Here is a 17,769-nt window from a genome sequence, read left to right as displayed (position 1 = left end):
CTTGCTCTAGCTGGAGCATGCTCTGCAGGTTCAGGGGAATGGAGTTATCTGGGCCCAGAACTGCTCCTTAACCCCTTCAGTTCTAGTGTGGAGTTAATACACCCCCTCACAGAGGGGAAAAAAGATTTGTCAAGAGAATCGTTTGTTTTCAAAGCCAAGGAACTTTGATAACTACCCAAATCCATTTTTAATATGGAAAAATTATCTTTTCTATTAGGTACTTGGAGATATTGTCAACATGAAACTGAGGCTGTTTATGAACTCTAGATCTAAGTTGTCAGAAGTACCTTTGAAGAGGTGAGTAGGAAACTATAGCTGTTCTTTGAGATATGTAATATAATATGACTAAAAGAAGCTACAGTGATATAATCTCCTCAAGAATCAGTAATGTTTCAGTGAGGCTGATTCCTGCTGCTGGACTAATTAGTTTCTGTGAATTTAAATTGAGTAGTACTGTAGCGGTTTATACATAACAAGATCTATTGAGTGAGATTAAACTAATTAATGAGAATAATTTTTCAAATTAAAAATGACAAAAATATTTACATTTAAAAACACCAATTGATAGTTTCTTGTCCATTGTTTTTTCTGCAACAGTTAATCTCTCAAACATCAAAAAGAGTTGTGAGAGCTATACACGGGGTCTTTTAACTAAAATGCATAATATCAGCTTCATTTATTGGTGACTTAAATATTTAACCCTCATTCTTTCTTTAAAGCATTTATGGAATTCCTCCTTGTTCTTTAGTATTTCCATTTTGTTCTCTTCTGTAAACCCATCAAATTGTTTCACCTAATTTTGCATGAAGGTGCTCATTTAGAGTAACACTTAGAAAACTTTTAGAAAAAGTACTTGTGCCTTTCCCTTTTGCAAAACTCAAGACTATTTCTTCAATAAACATTTTGAAAGAAATGTAACTCTTGTTCTAAGGAAAGTCGTGAAACTGTAGAACCAGCACAAAGGTCAGAAGCACCTGTAAAATTTTAGCATGACTGCTCTAAGGTGTGCCGTCAACCAGCCATCTTTCTAAAAGGCAGGACTGCTCACTTTCAAGATTCTTGAGCCCTCACTATCTTTGACGGATAGTATTGGAAGTTTTCTGCTACTGTTCTTCCCTGGAGCTCAGTGCTCCCCATGCATCTGTTCTTCTTTCCCTCTCCTGTTATCCCTATTGTATATAGAGATAATAAAGCCAGTTTCCTCAGAACAATGATCCTTTGGTGTGTGCTCCATCTTCATTGTTCTTAAAAAATGGGAGGATTACAAGAATTGATAGATCTCAAAAGACTGAACAGATGGATAAAGAAAAGGAGACTGAGAATGAAGACTTTCAGCAACCCTCGTGACTGTGGCCAAGTGTACACCACAAAGATTTGTCAACATAGCTATCTTAGTCAAGGGTGTGAAAAAATCTACACCCATGACTGACATAGCTATGCCAGCAAGCTCCCCTGTGTTGATGCAGCTATACCTGCAAGAGTCCTTTTGCCAATATAGCTTATGTTGTTTGAGAAGGCAGTTTACCCATACTGACAAAAAATCTTCTTATGCCAAAATAAGCTGCAGCTCCACTAGCGGTCTCTGCTGGTATAGCTATACTGGTATAGCTGTATTGGCAAAATTTTTCTTATGTAGGCTAGTTCTTTGTCTCCAGGAGACTTTCTGATGTCTGTGGCTGAAGTGGTCACATACTTTCATCTGCCACAGGAGATTCCTAAGTTTTGCATATAAGAGTTTCCACTTCGGGTATTGGATTTTCTCATTTAGGGCTTGTTTAGATGGTGAGTTAGTGCATAGAAAATAAATCTATGGTATGATCTACAGAAAATAAATCTGCACTAGTATGATGTGCACTAACAGGCTGTGTGGACCCTGGTATCTCATACTCAGAGTTCCCTAGTGCACTTTGATCTACTCCCATTTCAAAGCAGAGTAAATCCAAGTGATTTACAGCAGAGCTTAATGTGCACAAATTCACTGACTAGACAAGCCCACAGTCTCTCTTTAGTCCCCAGAAACTTCATGAAAATGTAGATGGTTGTGATTGTTAGATTCAGTCACCAGGGAATTTCTCTTTACCCTTACAGGAAAATATTGGTGTCATTTGGACAGTATCCCAAATAGCAACAAGCTAGAAAATGGAAATGCTGCAGTCAGGCTCTATAGTCTATCAATCTATCTATTTTGGAGTTTTGTACTACTGCCCATCACTGTAGTATCTGAGCACTTCCCATGTAACATTGATAACAGTAGTAAGGTCCTATTGGACTTCATGGGATCTCTGGTATTTCTCCCTTTGTAGCGTGTAAAAAACCTCTGCTTATGAGGTAGCGTTTTGGGGTTGGTTTGGGTTTTTGTAGATTTTATTCATTTACTTTTCATTTAGGTAGATTTGTTTTGGGGTATTTAATTTTTTGGCTTGGTTGGGGTTGTTTAGATAAAGTGGAGGTGACAGTGTAGTGAATGTCATTCTTACAGTGGAAAGGCTTTTTCAAAAAGGAAAGTTTTGCTGTGTTTCAGAAAGATGGTCAGATGCTGAATTTGCCAGATACCCTCTTGAAGTTCATTTGATAGCCGGATCCCCTTGATTAAGAATGCTTTGTCCCCAGGTCTCCTGCACCTTTGTCCTGGGCTTTGTGATCTACCTTGTCCGGGAGGAGTGCAGTTGGTTTGGTGGTTTGTAATTCAAAATTTAGTCTTTATCGCAGCTGGGCTTGATCCATTAATTGTTTTGAATATTAGGACCAAAACCTCAAACTGCAGTGGAAATTGACTGGGAGTTAGTTAAGGGGATAAGCATGGGTCTGATTGCTCACAGCACTCTAAGCCATGCAAAAGGTGGGCAGCCACCTTTTGTACTTGCTGGAATATGTGCATTGTCTTTACATTCAGTTTGAGATCCAGTGAATTACAGCAATCCAACCTGGAGGTGACAGATTCATGAATCAGTGTGGCCAGGTCTTCATCTCTGAGAAAGGGACAAAGTTTCCTAGTGAGCCAGAGGTGAAAAAAGACTTTTTTAGATACTAATGCTGTCTGGTCATCCAAGTTTAGTGGGGAGTCAGATAGGACCCAGAGAGTTGGCACCACTTTGACAGATGGTGGCTTTAGGTCTACAGTGGAAGGTAGAAGCAATGTCTCAGCTAGTTCTTAAATGCATTTCCCCCTTCTGATAAGCATCACTTAATTCTTGTCTGATGAAAGATTAAAGTGAAGAATAGCTGTCTACATCCACTCCAAATGATAACTCACTTCGGGGGGTAAAGAAGACCCTATTACAACTGGAGTCTCCCCTAAAGATAAAGGCCTCTAACAGTTCATTGGTGTCTGCTGCTCTAGGTCTGCTAGGATTCTGCCTAGACTTTGCATCCTCGACAAGACTTCACATGTGAACCTACAGAAATTTCTACTTTGAGTATGGAATCATTCATGTGGAAAATTTTGTCATTGGAAAATGTCCATTTTGGAAATAGCTTCTCCTTCACCCACCCTAAACTGAAGTGCAAGATTGCCAATTTAAGTCTTCTTGACTCAGTTGTTCTCTTCGTATAACTAATTGGTATAGAGTTTCTGGTTCTTTTGTTTTACTAAAGAATAACATTAAAGTACTCAAAAGCTTGTCTCTCTCACCAACAGAAGTTTATTAGATCGGTTGTCAGAGTCCCTATTAACTAGGTCCCCTTCTTTGTTTTCTGCTTTAACTTTATATAGTAATCAGGAAGCTGGGTCACTACCAAAATAATTAAATAATTTGTTACAATATTTTGAATTCCCTTGTTTTTGTGCATTCTTTCAGGCATAAAATCGGTTCTGTGCAGGAAATAAGTCATTGTAGGGCTTCATAATTGCAAGGCCAATTTGATCTTGCTCACATATACAGAATGGTCTCATTCTTCTGATGAATATTCTGCCTCCAGCCTAATCTCCTGTCATCTTTTGGTTTTCCCATTAACACATATGTTCTAAAAGTGATGAATGTGTAATACTCTTGGTTTGAATTAACAATCAAGCATCCGTTTTTGTAAGGATTTAATTGTGATGCCTGAAAAGTCTCCATCACCAAAGTTCAAACAAAAATGTATCTACAAATATTAAATATACAAAAAGTGAAACAAATAAGGAATGCCAAAATTTTGTCTGATATTTTAAGACATCCAGGATTCTTCTTTAAATATATTGTCACACTTAGTCCTTTCAGATATTAATAACATGGATCTTTGAAAAATGTCAGTTACCATGGATTATTAGGGAGTCCAAAGTGTTTGAGGAGAGAGAGTAAAAATCTCAAAAGGATATTAATACTTTTATTTAACAGTGTTTTATTCAAGACTAACACTTTGTGAAACATAGTTTGGTCCATTGTGATTTTAATTATTTCCTCCTCCTTCAAGTGATGGTCCCTACTATATTCCACCGAGGGTTATGCACATGTGCCTGGAGCTTTTCAAAGTAGCATTGCTCAGCTGTCCGCACATGTGTCCTTGTATTGCCTTATGGTTTCACCTGAGGTGATAAAGGGCAAGGCGGACCTTCTGTAGCTCCAGTTCCTTCTCACTGCCACATGGTCTGAGTTGGAGCTTCTGTTGACCTTTTGTTCTTAGTGACACATTTTCAAAAAAAATTTACAAAAACAGTTCTTATTTTCATTCATAGTTAGGATTTTATTGTTGTACTTTGGTAATTCTTAGCAGTTTTTTTAATTAAGGACTTGGGACTCCGCTTCAGCAGTTTTTCCTGCCAAATAACCTCCCCGATCCCAGTTCCCATGTCTAGGTAGTGGATTATGCTAAAGACGCCAGGATTCAAAGTCTGTGCTTCCTGCCCTTGTTCACTTTCCATCAGCTACAAACACCAGTGCTGTTTGTACTGTTTGGGGGAAGCCCACATCGCCTCCAGGTGCAGTATCTGCCTCTCCTTCCCTGCCTGTATGCAGGAAGCAGAGTTCTCTGCCTCAAGAAGAACCCCTGGAGGTAGCCATGGCTCTGAAATCAGATCCTGTCCAGGGAACTCCCCCCACCTCATACATCAGCCTGAGCAATCCAAAAGTGCTCCCCCTACAATGAAGCCTCCATCTGGATCCACCAGTACCAGCGCTACGGACTCCACATTGGGGCCTAGCCATCAGCCACAGAAGCATGTGCATAAGCATGGCAGTAAGTTTTCCTCTAAATCCAAGAAGGATGTTGCACCGTCCACAAGTTCCAGCCACAGAGGAGCTACACACTGCAAGACACACTAGAGTGATGAGAGGCCACTCTGCGTGCCTGGCACTGGATCCGTGTATCCCTCCTGCCTTGGTTCTTCTGGCATCCCTTGAATTATAGGTCCCTTGGGGTGTACCTGGATCGGTAGAGTGTCTTCCAGATTGTCCGTGTAGAAGGCCTGCGTTAGTTCTGGCCACTCCTCCTTGGTCGGGTCAGCATGCAGCTCTGGCCAGTCCTCAGTTCCACAGGGGCCTTTGGCAGTCTCCCAGGTCGTGAGCAAGCAGGAGGCGTCTGGCTCCTCTGGCAGCTGCACCAGAACTGAGCTCCCAGACCCTCCCTTTATACTTCCTGACCCGCCCACTGACTTTCTGGCGGGAGGGGTGAGCACAGCCTGGCTCCACCCACCAGGGATTCCTCTCCCTCTGTGTCCGTGGGAGGCCACACCGCCTCACTACAAAACCGATTGTGGATCTCTGACACCTCAACCACACGATTTGCAAGCCAAAATTCCATATGGTTGTGCTTGCGACCATCATTTCCCTCACTAGAAAAAGGCATGTAGTTTACGGCTCTCGACATGCAGACATCTACTTCTATATCAATGTACATCCAACCCACAGAAGGTTCCTGAGGCTCAAGTAGGGCATCGACGCTTCCCATACAGGGTTCTCCCATTTGGACTTACCACTGCTTCATGAGTTTTTACAAAGGTTTTCTCTGTGGTAGCGGCTCACCTACAATGTCAGGGAATTCTTGTTTTCCCATACCCGGACAAATGGCTGCTGGAAAAGAGGAAGCTCAAGCATCAATGTCCCATCTTCTTCTTCTCCTCTCCTCCCTAGGAGTGAGCATCAATATGAAAATATCAACTTTGTACCTTACTTGGTCCATGGAATTCATAGGAGCTCGCATCGATTTGACCTGTGCATGAGCTTATCTGCCACAGGACAGATTCCAGAGCCTACTGGACCAAATAGCCCTGATGACCTCCAACCCTTCGGTCTCAGCCAGGACCTGTCTCTCCATCCTATGGCACTTGGCGGAGTGCACATATGTCACACTCTTCACCTGCCTGAATCTTCACAGTCTGTAACTATGGCTGCAAAGAGTTTATTCCCCTGTGCACCAATCCATGGACACCATATTCAATGTTCCACCAGAGGTCATTTCTTCTCTTCAGTGGTAGACGGACCAGATACAAATCTGCTCTGGGATGTGCTTCCTCCCACCCTCGCCAACCATGACAGTCATAACAGATGCATAAGTGTGAGACTGGGGCGCTCACATTGGCAATCACATGACACAAGGCACCTGGTCCACGCGAGAGGCATGGGTGCCCATAAACATTTTCAAACTTTGGGCTGTATGCAAAGCATGCCACGTGTTCTTACCAGCTATCCACTAGCGCCACATCATCATCATGTCAGACAGCACCACCACAGTATACTACATAAACAAACAAGGGGGCTGTGATGTCCCCGGCACTGTGTATGGAGGCAATTCACCTCTGGGAATGGTGCATCGAACACCATATTCTTTTGTCAGCACCCTACATGCCTGGCACCCAGAATGTGATTGCAGATTCTTTCAGCAAGAACTTTGCAACCGACCATGAATGGGAGTTGCACAACACAATAATCGCAGACATCTTTGGTCACTGAGGCACACCAATCCAACCTCCCCTGCTCCCTGTCCCCTGACTGCCCCAACCCCTATCCACACCCTTGCCCCTTGACAGGCCCCCTGGGACTCTCATGCCTATCCAACCCCCCGTTCCCCGTCCCCTGACTGCCCCCCCCGAACTTCTGCCCCCCGGGATCCCTTGCCCCTTATCCAGCACCCCCACTCCCTTACCATGCCACTCAGAGCAGTAGGTGCTCGCAGCCGTGCTGCCCGGCAGGAGCGACGGACCAGAGCGCTGGCAGCACAGCAAGCTGAGGCTGCGGCGTGGGGCTAGCTTCCCTGGCCGGGAGTTCAGGGGCTGGGTAGGACGGTCCTGCGGGCTGGATGTGGCCCGTGGGCCGTAGTTTGCCCATTTCTGAACTACACCTTCCCCACACACACTTCTACCCCTTATCCTCCACAAACTCAGGTGGGAGAGAGTGGTGGTCATTCTGATCTGTTCTGGTCTTGCCAATTCTGGTTCCCTCTTCTTCTCTGCATGTTGAAACAACGTTCACTCCCGCTATGGACGTTTGTGGAATGGCTGACACAATACAACAGCAGACTTAAGCTTCCAATCCATAGATGCTACACAGGGCAGTGTGATTTTTGGATTGACACCTCTATTAACACAAGAATACTCATTGGCAGTTCAAGATGTCCTCTCCAGTAGCCAGAAAGACTCCGCAAGGCGATCTTATCAGGCCAAATGGACATGCTTCACTTCCTAGGCCCTACGGCAAGGTCTTGCCCCTGAAGCTGTGGTCAGCTGTGACATTCTGTACCTTGGGGGAGCATACTGTAACCCCATATTCTTCATTTTCATATAATAGTGATCTTAGTATAAAGCATGCCTTGTAAGGCATCAGGGGAAAGGTTATGATCTGCTGAAAGTCATTTCTCTATCCATAGATGTGTATCATTAATGCATATGAAGTTATGAGAATTGTGTTGTATGGCGGTCACTAAAACATGCTGTAAGTTGGGGAATCAGCCAGATATTAGCTCCCCAGAGGCAACAGCAAGGAAAGTAACCAACGCCCGGGCCGGGTGTCAAACAACCCATCAACAGCTATTGTCCAGCAAGGGAGCTACAATGCAATAAGGGAGCTCACCTGCATGAGGCCACACCAGGGGAATTGCTCAACCTTGCTTGGGAGAGACTCAGCAATGCCACACAGACATGCCTGGACTTGTGCTCCCCAAGAGTGGACATACTGGGCCCTTCTCCTGTCTCCACCTATGCTACAAGTAACCAAGACACTGAGAAGGAGACAGGACTCCCAACACAGAAGATTGGTTCGGATTTAAGGAACAAACCTATATATTAAGGACTGCAACATGCAGTGGTGTGAGAAAAACTGTTTAATCTAGTTGCTACCCAGTCTAATAGGGTTGAGAGTTTAGACTGCATGTTTATATTTTCTTTTTGTAACCACTCTGACTTTTTGCCTATCACTTATAATCACTTAAAATGTATCTTTGTAGTAAATAAATCTGTTTGGTTATTCTACCTCAAGCAGTGCGTTTGGTTTGAAGCGTGTCAGAGACTCCCTTGGGATAACAAGCCTGGCATGTATCAATTTCTTTATTAAATTGACAAACTCATATAAGGTTGCTGTGTCCAGCGGGCATAACTGGACACTGCAAGACGGAGGTTCCTAAGGTGGTGTCTGGGACTGGAGACATTGGCTAGTGTCATTCGGTTGCACAATCCAAGGAGCAGCTTACCTGCCAGAGGCTATGCGTGAACAGCCCAGGAGTGAGGGTTCTCACAGCAGAGCAGAGTAAGGCTGGCTCCCAGAGTCAAGGATTGGAGTGACTTAGCAGATCACTGGTCCAGATAACGCCAGGGGAACGTCACAGCATCTCCATACTCTTAGACTATTTCCTCCAACTGAAAACCTTGGGACTCATTCTCAACTCTGTCAGAGTGCATGCAGCCACCATTAGTGCTTTCCATCCTCCCGTGGGAAGGGCATTAAGTTTTTACCCACCCCTTGACCACCCGATTCAGGAAGGCCCTTTTAATGTAAATATCCACCTATTCAGCCCAGAGCTCCCCAATGGGACCTCAAACTAGTCCTTACCTCTTTTAATGACCTCTCCCTTAAAACCACTGGCCTTCTGTCCTGTCTCTCTCCTCTCCATGAAGGTCACTTTCCTTGTTGCTATTGCCTCAGCGAGGAGGGTTGGTGAGCTGGGAGCCATAATTGGAAACCCCAGTTTCACAACGTTCCATAAGGACAAGGTCTCACTATGACTGCATCCCAAAGGTGGTTTCTCAATTCCACCTCAACCAACCCATACATCTGTCTACCTTTTTTCCAAAACGACACATCTCGAACAAAGAATGGTGGCTTCATTCCCTCAGTGTGTGTAAGGCCCTGGCCTTTTACCTACAAAGTCAAAGCCATTCCAGAAGTCTCCCAGGCTATTTGTTGCCATAGCAGAGAGAAATAAAGGACTGGCCATTTCCACCTGGAGACTTAAGTGGGTCTCAGGGTGCATTATGCACTTCTGTCTGTTGTCAGGGTGCTCCCCACCAGATGGGATACAAGCCCATTCCACGAGAGTGCAAGCATCAACAACAACCATGCTCCATGACGTGTCCCTTGCGGACATGTGAAGCAACCGTGTGGAGTTCGGTACACACCTTTTCCTCTCACTATGCTCTGGTATATGATTTTGTGACAGATGCCTCATTCAGCTCAGCAGTCTCCAGTCTACGGTTCCACCATCTTCCTCGCACTCTCAGAGGAATACAATAGGGACCATCTCCCTCTCTCAAAGAGGAGGTTATTTACCTGTAACTGAAGGTTCTTCAAGATGTGTGGACTCTATCTGTTTTCCAGTCCCACCCTCCTTATCCTCTGTAGGTCTGTGGTGGAGAAGGAAGTGAAAATGTGGACAGTCTGCCCTACCCTTTATTGCCTTGGGTGAAACCATGAGGCAATGCAAGGGTGCATGTGCGGAGCGCCGAGCAATACTACTTTGAAAAGCTTCGGGCACATGTCACATGTGCATAACCCTCAGTGGAATACTGATAGGGATCACGCATCTTGAAGAACCTTCAGTTACATTACATCAGAACTGAGGGAAATCTCTGTGATTGGTATTGTTTGATGATCTCTTGTGTTGATTTCAACAATGGTAATTGTCATTTTCTCTGTATCCGAATGAACAAAAACTGTAGCAGCGTTAGACAGTAATATTTTAGATTAAACACCATCGCAAATACTACACTTTTTTGTTCTGGGGAAAAACAAAGTTTTGCAAAGAAATCAGCCCTTTTTTTGCCAAAATAAATGTGTCTACTCTACACAACGGAGCACAGCTAATTCCATTGTAATTCCGACTTAGTTCACCAAAATTAATTCAGTAATGGCTACCTATGAGTCCATATAATTGTTAATCTTCTTAAAATATTAGCTCTCTGATAGATTGAGCCATCAACACATAATATTTTAGTATATTCATCTTATACCAATCTTTTACCGTAGCTAGTAATAATACACTGGCAGTCATTTCTTGTTATGTCCTCCCCAATCACATACTCAGCTCATTTCCAATTGAAGAGACTGCTATGAATTATCCATATGATTTCACATAATCTCATTTTCTGTTGCTCAGCTTCTGTCTCCATTCATCATTTATGGTTAATGCCTGCTGCCCCCGCCTATGAAATTCAGAGGCAGTCTAGTGTTGTTTCTGGAGCCTCCAGGATTAAACCCTGCCATTCAGTTTAGGCCTCCAAATTTTCTGCTTGGCAATAAAACAAATTGGTAATTCAGTTTCTACTGACTATTTGTTTTATAACTTCAATTTTTATTTGTTTTCATGCAATAGCAACTTAAAATCTTTCCTCCACCTCCATCCTGGATCAAGTATTTCTCAGTTTCAACCACCCAGATTTGCAGCTGCAAGCTTGCTTTCTGAGACACTTCTACATGCCCTCCCCCAGACCTAGCAAAGCTACCTACAAATGCTGGGCTAAATCTAAGTGTTGTTCCCTATCTGAAGCAGCACAGTCTATACAGAGGGCAAATTATACCCTGTCTGTTCACAGCCAGCTGACCCTTGTGCTGCCGGGGCATGGGGCTCAGAGCCAGAGCAGCATGTTTTTTCCCTCCCTGCTCTGAGGACTTTTCTGCGACTCTACTGCATTTCATGGAGAGAGTCTACAAATGAGGAGAACACTATCGGGCCAACTCAGGAGTAAGTCCCACAAAAGATCCAGGCCAGACAGGGAAAACCCCTGAAAGGATCCAGAAGTCCCTGTCATAGTCTTCTGTACCAGATACCGACTGATCACAGAGCTTGCTTATACATACCAGTTGTGTGCCTTTAATGCTCTGCTAAGTATGGCTGAGGGTTGTTTAAATAAGTGCCACCTGGTGGCTGAACAGTGTAATACAGTTTAGCTTTCTATTATTACATCTCGCTCTTTTAAGTTCTGCATTCCTACCATTTACAATATTTACACTGTCACACTGTCTTTGAAGTTCAGAACGTATCAGTCCGGTAAGTGTCTCTGAATTGTACTGGTTTTGTAATTACATGACCTGAATGTGTAACATCTTAGTCATCTGCCTTTCATTAGTTGCAATGACTGGCTGTGGTCGCTTTGGAATCCTTGAGTCATTTTCTTGTTCTGCATCTGTCATTGCTTTGTTTCTGAGGAACAAACTGTAGATGTTGACAGTTTCTGTTGAAGTCTCCACTGTTGGTCTCGATCACACATGATGCAAGCACTGAATTCTTGTTCTTTACTGCAGCTGGAGTTGTCCATCTTTTTTCTCCATGCAGTTTGTATGAACATGGTCACCAGGTTCTACACCTGACAGTTCTCTGTGTGATGTCTGTTGTAAAAGTGTTCATAAATTCTTTTAGCCTTTTTATTCAATTTGTCTACTCTCTTCGTGTCTGGCCACTTTAGAAATAGGTTATTTTCCAAAGCTGGAACAGGACTTCTGAGTTGTCTTCCCATCAGGAGTTGTGCTGGACTGTATCCAGTAGCCACTATCAGTGTGGATCTGCAACTCAGAAGAGAAAGACATGGATCTTCCTCTACAGGATTTTCTTGGCTGTCTGTACAGCTCTCCCAGCTTCTCCAGTCACTTGTGGGTAATGTGTCCTGCTAGTAATATGATCAAAATTATATTTTATTTGGAATGACTTAAATTCTGCTGCAGTGAATTGTGGTCCATTGTCTGTCACTACTTGTCCTGACATACTGAAGTGAAGTACACTTGAATTTCTCAATAACACTGCAACATATTTATGTCTTTCAAATACATTATTTCTATATACCTGGGAAAATAGTGCATGATGACCAGGTAATGATGTCCTTCAAATTCGCATAAATCTGCAGCTAGTCTCTTTCAAGGTCTATCTGGTAGAAGTGTTGTTATTAAACGTTCTTTGTGTTGTTATTAAAAGTTCTTTGTCTTGTCTTGGTCTGTTTTTTCTGTAATGTTCACATGCAGATACTTTATTCTTTATGTCCTTGCTGATGCCAAGCCACCACAGTGACTGGCTGGCCCATTTCCGGCATTTAGTTAATCCTTGATGTCCTTCATGAATGAGGTGTAGGATTTCTCCTCTTATTTCATTTGAAATTTCAATGGCTTTATTCGTTAATCAGTTTGACTTGTTTAATTATCCAAGCACTGCAAAGTAGTCTCTGGTCATTTCTTTAGTGTTTTTAGATACTTGGGCCAGCCGCCCAAGTATCTTACAACTTCTTGAAGTTGTGTGTCTGTCTGAGGTCGCTTTTTGTAGCTGGAGTAGTCTCTTTTGTGACATTGGTCTGTATGTATCCACAGCAGCCACATACTCCTTTTATGTCCTCTTTGAGCTCACTGGTAGTTGAGTGTGATGCTGGGCTCTGTGACAGTGTATCTGCTACTACCAGATTTTCCTTAGCAACAGATATTGGCATCTCCGTTGTGCTTGATCCAGGTCTTTTCTGTTGGTGAGGGTTACAAGCGGTTTATGATCTATTATCCGTGTAAATGAATCCAGTCCACACACACACATCTGTAAAAGTGCTCACATGCCCATATGCTTGCTAGGCACTCATTTTCAGTCTGTGCATATCATTTTTCAGCTCCTGTAAGTGTGTGAGAATAAAATGAGACATACTGTTGCAACAGTACACTACCTAGGCCATAGCTGATTGCATCTGCACTGACCATTGTGGGTTTGTGCCCATTGTAGTACTTGAAAACTGGAGCTGTTGAGATTTCTTTTACCTTTTTTAAGACATTTTCTGAATTTTGCCCCCAGAACCAAGATGGACTTTAACCATTCTTTCAGTGATTTGTCACTGTAGAAAGGTTTTGTAGGTATCAACTTAGGTAATTTACCATCCCCAGTATATGTCCCAGTTCTGGTACATTGCAAACCCCAGAAATTCAGGGTCCCAGAAAAGCAAAGCACCTTTGCAAGGCAACAATTAATATTATTACTGAACAAGTGGTGTGAAAATCAGGAAGTAAACCCCTTTTCATTTGCCTTCCACCCCCTGAGGAAGTGTTTAATGGAGCTTTTCTCCCATGTACAGCACTATGTACAGCTCTCAGCCCAAGGACCCTTGCTCTGCCAGGGAAAGGGACTCAGATTTGAGGCACAGTGCAATGGGAATTGTACCTTCTGATCATCAGTCAGAGAGAGTCTGAAAGGCAGGAAAAGGGTCTTTCTCTCCAACCTTTCTCCACTGCATAGGCTGGCTCCACATTATAGCCTTAGGAGCACTTCAGGCAGTCTGTGACCAGATCAGAGGCTAATAAGGTTTCCCCTCCCTGCAAAGCTGAGACATCATGGGATTACAGAGGAGTAACTGAGAAATCCCTTCTCATGTTCAAAATGATAATGATTTAGTGAGTCATACTAGGTTGCTCATATAGTGCTTACTAGGGTACTAGCCAGCCTGTGTAGTGTGCAGGCAACCTTTCAGGCTCCCAGGGATGTCTAGAGAGCTACTTCCACAATTGAGGTATTTGTACCAGTAACCTGCCTCATCTGAATAATCCCCAGGCCAGGATGAATAGCATACTACCTCTTCCCTATAAATAGCCAAGGGAAGAACCACACATGCACCACCCAACTCCCCACCACCACCCCAGGACTGTTCCAGGACAGGATACAAGTGGTTTGCAAGGAGCTCGTTAATAAAATCTCTTTCATTTCAAGCATTATTAGATACATGAGATTGGCTTATAACTGAGGCATGAGTGTTGATATCCCTTCAAAAACCAGGGAGTCAAAGCTTCGCCACAAAAATGAAAATAATGTCTTGGGCAGAGAAGAATCAGCTATCTTTCAAGTCAGTTCACGTAAAGGATACATAAGAGACGAAAAGTAAGAGTTTGAAGTCCTCTTCCTAGTCCTCCACTGGCCCAGAAAGGACTTTGGACTTACTAGATTGCCAGGGAACCCACATTGCATATATAAAAAGAAAAGGCTTTCACTGTGGCACAAGTACTCTTTTCTTTTTGCGAATACAGACTAACACGGCTGCTACTCTGAAACATTGCTTATATAGAATCATAGAATATAAGGGTTGGAAGGGACCCCAGAAGGTCATCTAGTCCAACCCCCTGCTCGAAGCAGGACCAAATCCCAGTTAAATCATCCCAGCCAGGGCTTTGTCAAGCCTGACCTTAAAAACCTCTAAGGAAGGAGATTCTACCACCTCCCTAGGTAACGCATTCCAGTGTTTCACCACCCTCTTAGTGAAAAAGTTTTTCCTAATATCCAATCTAAACCTCCCCCACTGCAACTTGAGACCATTACTCCTCGTTCTGTCATCTGCTACCATTGAGAACAGTCTAGAGCCATCCTCTTTGGAACCCCCTTTCAGGTAGTTGAAAGCAGCTATCAAATCCCCCCTCATTCTTCTCTTCTGCAGGCTAAACAATCCCAGCTCCCTCAGCCTCTCCTCATAACTCATGTGTTCCAGACCCCTAATCATTTTTGTTGCCCTTCGCTGGACTCTCTCCAATTTATCCACATCCTTCTTGAAGTGTGGGGCCCAAAATTGGACACAGTACTCCAGATGAGGCCTCACCAATGTCGAATAGAGGGGAACGATCACGTCCCTCGATCTGCTCGCTATGCCCCTACTTATACATCCCAAAATGCCATTGGCCTTCTTGGCAACAAGGGCACACTGCTGACTCATATCCAGCTTCTCGTCTACTGTCACCCCTAGGTCCTTTTCCGCAGAACTGCTGCCTAGCCATTCGGTCCCTAGTCTGTAGCTGTGCATTGGGTTCTTCCGTCCTAAGTGCAGGACTCTGCACTTATCCTTATTGAACCTCATCAGATTTCTTTTGGCCCAATCCTCCAATTTGTCTAGGTCCTTCTGTATCCTATCCCTGCCCTCCAGCGTATCTACCACTCCTCCCAGTTTAGTATCATCCGCAAATTTGCTGAGAGTGCAATCCACACCATCCTCCAGATCATTTATGAAGATATTGAACAAAACCGGCCCCAGGACCGACCCTTGGGGCACTCCACTTGATACCGGCTGCCAACTAGACATGGAGCCATTGATAACTACCCGTTGAGCCCGACAATCTAGCCAGCTTTCTACCCACCTTATAGTGCATTCATCCAGCCCATACTTCCTTAACTTGCTGACAAGAATACTGTGGGAGACCGTGTCAAAAGCTTTGCTAAAGTCAAGAAACAATACATCCACTGCTTTCCCTTCATCCACAGAACCAGTAATCTCATCATAAAAGGCGATTAGATTAGTCAGGCATGACCTTCCCTTGGTGAATCCATGCTGGCTGTTCCTGATCACTTTCCTCTCATGCAAGTGCTTCAGGATTGATTCTTTGAGGACCTGCTCCATGATTTTTCCAGGGACTGAGGTGAGAAGACAGGGACTCCTTCAAACCTGACCAGAAGCACTTAGAGTTAACAGCCTGGGCGTTGGAACAGAAGTGTAGTTCAGCATGGATTGTCCATTAGGCTGTTGTTACATTTTGGTATCCAAATAGAACTCAACTGGGATATGTCATTCATTGGTCTGGTCAAATTTACATTTCTAGTGTAAGGGGAAACAGAAAGCACTTCTGGGCAAGGACTTCCTATTGGTTTGTACAGTGCCCAGACCAATGAGTCTCTAGCCTGTAAATGCCACAATATATATAATCATAATCACAAAGTTCTGGTGATTTCAGCTATTCTAGAGTTTATCCAGAATGGTTGATTGGAGTCCTACAACAAACCATGATAAAAATGTGGGTACCAATCCTACTAGCATTCCATAGGTAGGCATGTCAGACTCTCCATTCCAGTATCATCAGATGGCAAGATTAGTCAAAATGACAGATTACACAAGCCTGTGGCAGTTGCCATTACCTCCCTAAGGCAAGTTTTGGAATTAGTTCCCCTATCTATACAAGAACTACACTGCTGTTGTCAGGAGGAGAAGGTTATACTTATAGCTCCAGAAACTTTTCTGTTTAAGGTTAGTTAATCTTCCCATAATTCCTGGGAAATAATTCTCCTATCATTTTGTTCTAACCCTTGGCACTTCTTTGGAATGTTGTGGTATAAATGGGCTGCAGTTTCTCCAGGCAAGATGTGAAAATTCTGTACCAGTTGGCCTGCTAGGCATCTGGGAAAATATTCCCAGAAGTACCTATGGGGGCAGTAGGGGAAAAGTGTACGATCCTCATCTGAGAAAGATTTTCAAAGTAAGATTCCATTCCTCTTCAGAAGCACCCTTTGGTAGGAAGGTGCAACTGAGTTATTTACCACATGCTTTGTATCTGAAATTTCCCTTGCTGCCTATTATTTCATTATAATAATTGAAACTCTTCTTATCCTTTCCCCACTACTTCAGTAAATTCACTGCTTGATACTTCCCATTAGAGATGAATGAGGAGATAGGCAGGACAACAGAATGAGAAATTTCTTACCTGTTCATTTTCTTTCTGTTAATATCTTCTCATTCAACCCACCCTGGTAATCTGGTAAATAACCAGAATATAAATTAATATTTTTCTCTAAAGGGAGAATTAGACATATAATTGTTTTGGGATTAATTAATACATTGTCAAGTTGTTGTCTTAATACTAATAATCAGTTACTGGAGAGCTTCTACAGCTTTGGAAGAACTCCTCTGGAGGCCTGAGATGAAGGGCAGTGCCTAGTCCTGGAGTGTCCAGCAACAACATTTGACAGCCTCCAAATTCCATAGGTGAGGGGGATTAGCCATTAGTGATGAATGCAAAGAGAAGCTGCTACCTGAAAATTATCAGATAAGAAATTTCTAATTCTTTTATGTACACTATGTGTTTGACCCTGACCTTTTGAATTCACATTAATCGTTTTATGCTACTGGCTGACCAACTAGATTTCTTAAGACTTCTCACACACCTCTGGTAGAGCAGTAGTTAAAGTAAATCAAAACAGGAGGTGGGACTCAAAATTGTGGTAGTTATTGTGATGGGGGTCTCAGTAATGTGTAATACTGGAATGCAACAAGGGGAAGTGGATGGGTATGAAGAGAACAAATGTCAGGAAAGTATTCCTTGTCTCCAAGAGGTCCCAAACATCCAAGCAAAAGCACATGTTTATGACGATAGCCATGCCTATCACTTAGGTTTGACCTGGAAGGAGAATCTATTTTGATGTAAATACAATAAATTAAAAAATGGAAGGTCCAGGAATTCTTAACCCTGGAAAATTTTGAAATACCTAATGCAGTTTCCTGTATTCTATAAAATGTTAAGGTAGTTTGGAAGTTATATTTTTTATGCTTGCCCTCTTCTTCTTCCCTTCCCCGCCTCTCCGAAATATTACTAAATATTTAATTGTGATTTGGTAGAGGCAAGTTATGTTCTATTAAATATATATTTAAAAAATGCACTAAAGCCA

General features: G+C 43.1%; 1 protein-coding gene across 1 annotated transcript in view; it reads left to right on the top strand.

Annotated features, from left to right (window-relative positions):
• Positions 1-17,769, top strand: part of UGGT2 (UDP-glucose glycoprotein glucosyltransferase 2) — a 287,095-nt gene that overhangs the window by 189,517 nt on the left and 79,809 nt on the right. The window contains exon 26 of the mRNA XM_048853522.2: positions 218-297. Within this exon, the coding sequence (XP_048709479.2) occupies positions 218-297 (80 nt within the window). The remainder of the gene's footprint in view (positions 1-217; positions 298-17,769) is intronic.

This window comes from Caretta caretta, chromosome 1 (genome assembly GCF_965140235.1).
Source record: "Caretta caretta isolate rCarCar2 chromosome 1, rCarCar1.hap1, whole genome shotgun sequence".
Classification (NCBI taxonomy): domain Eukaryota; kingdom Metazoa; phylum Chordata; order Testudines; family Cheloniidae; genus Caretta; species Caretta caretta.
This window is presented reverse-complemented; position numbering and strand designations above follow the sequence as displayed.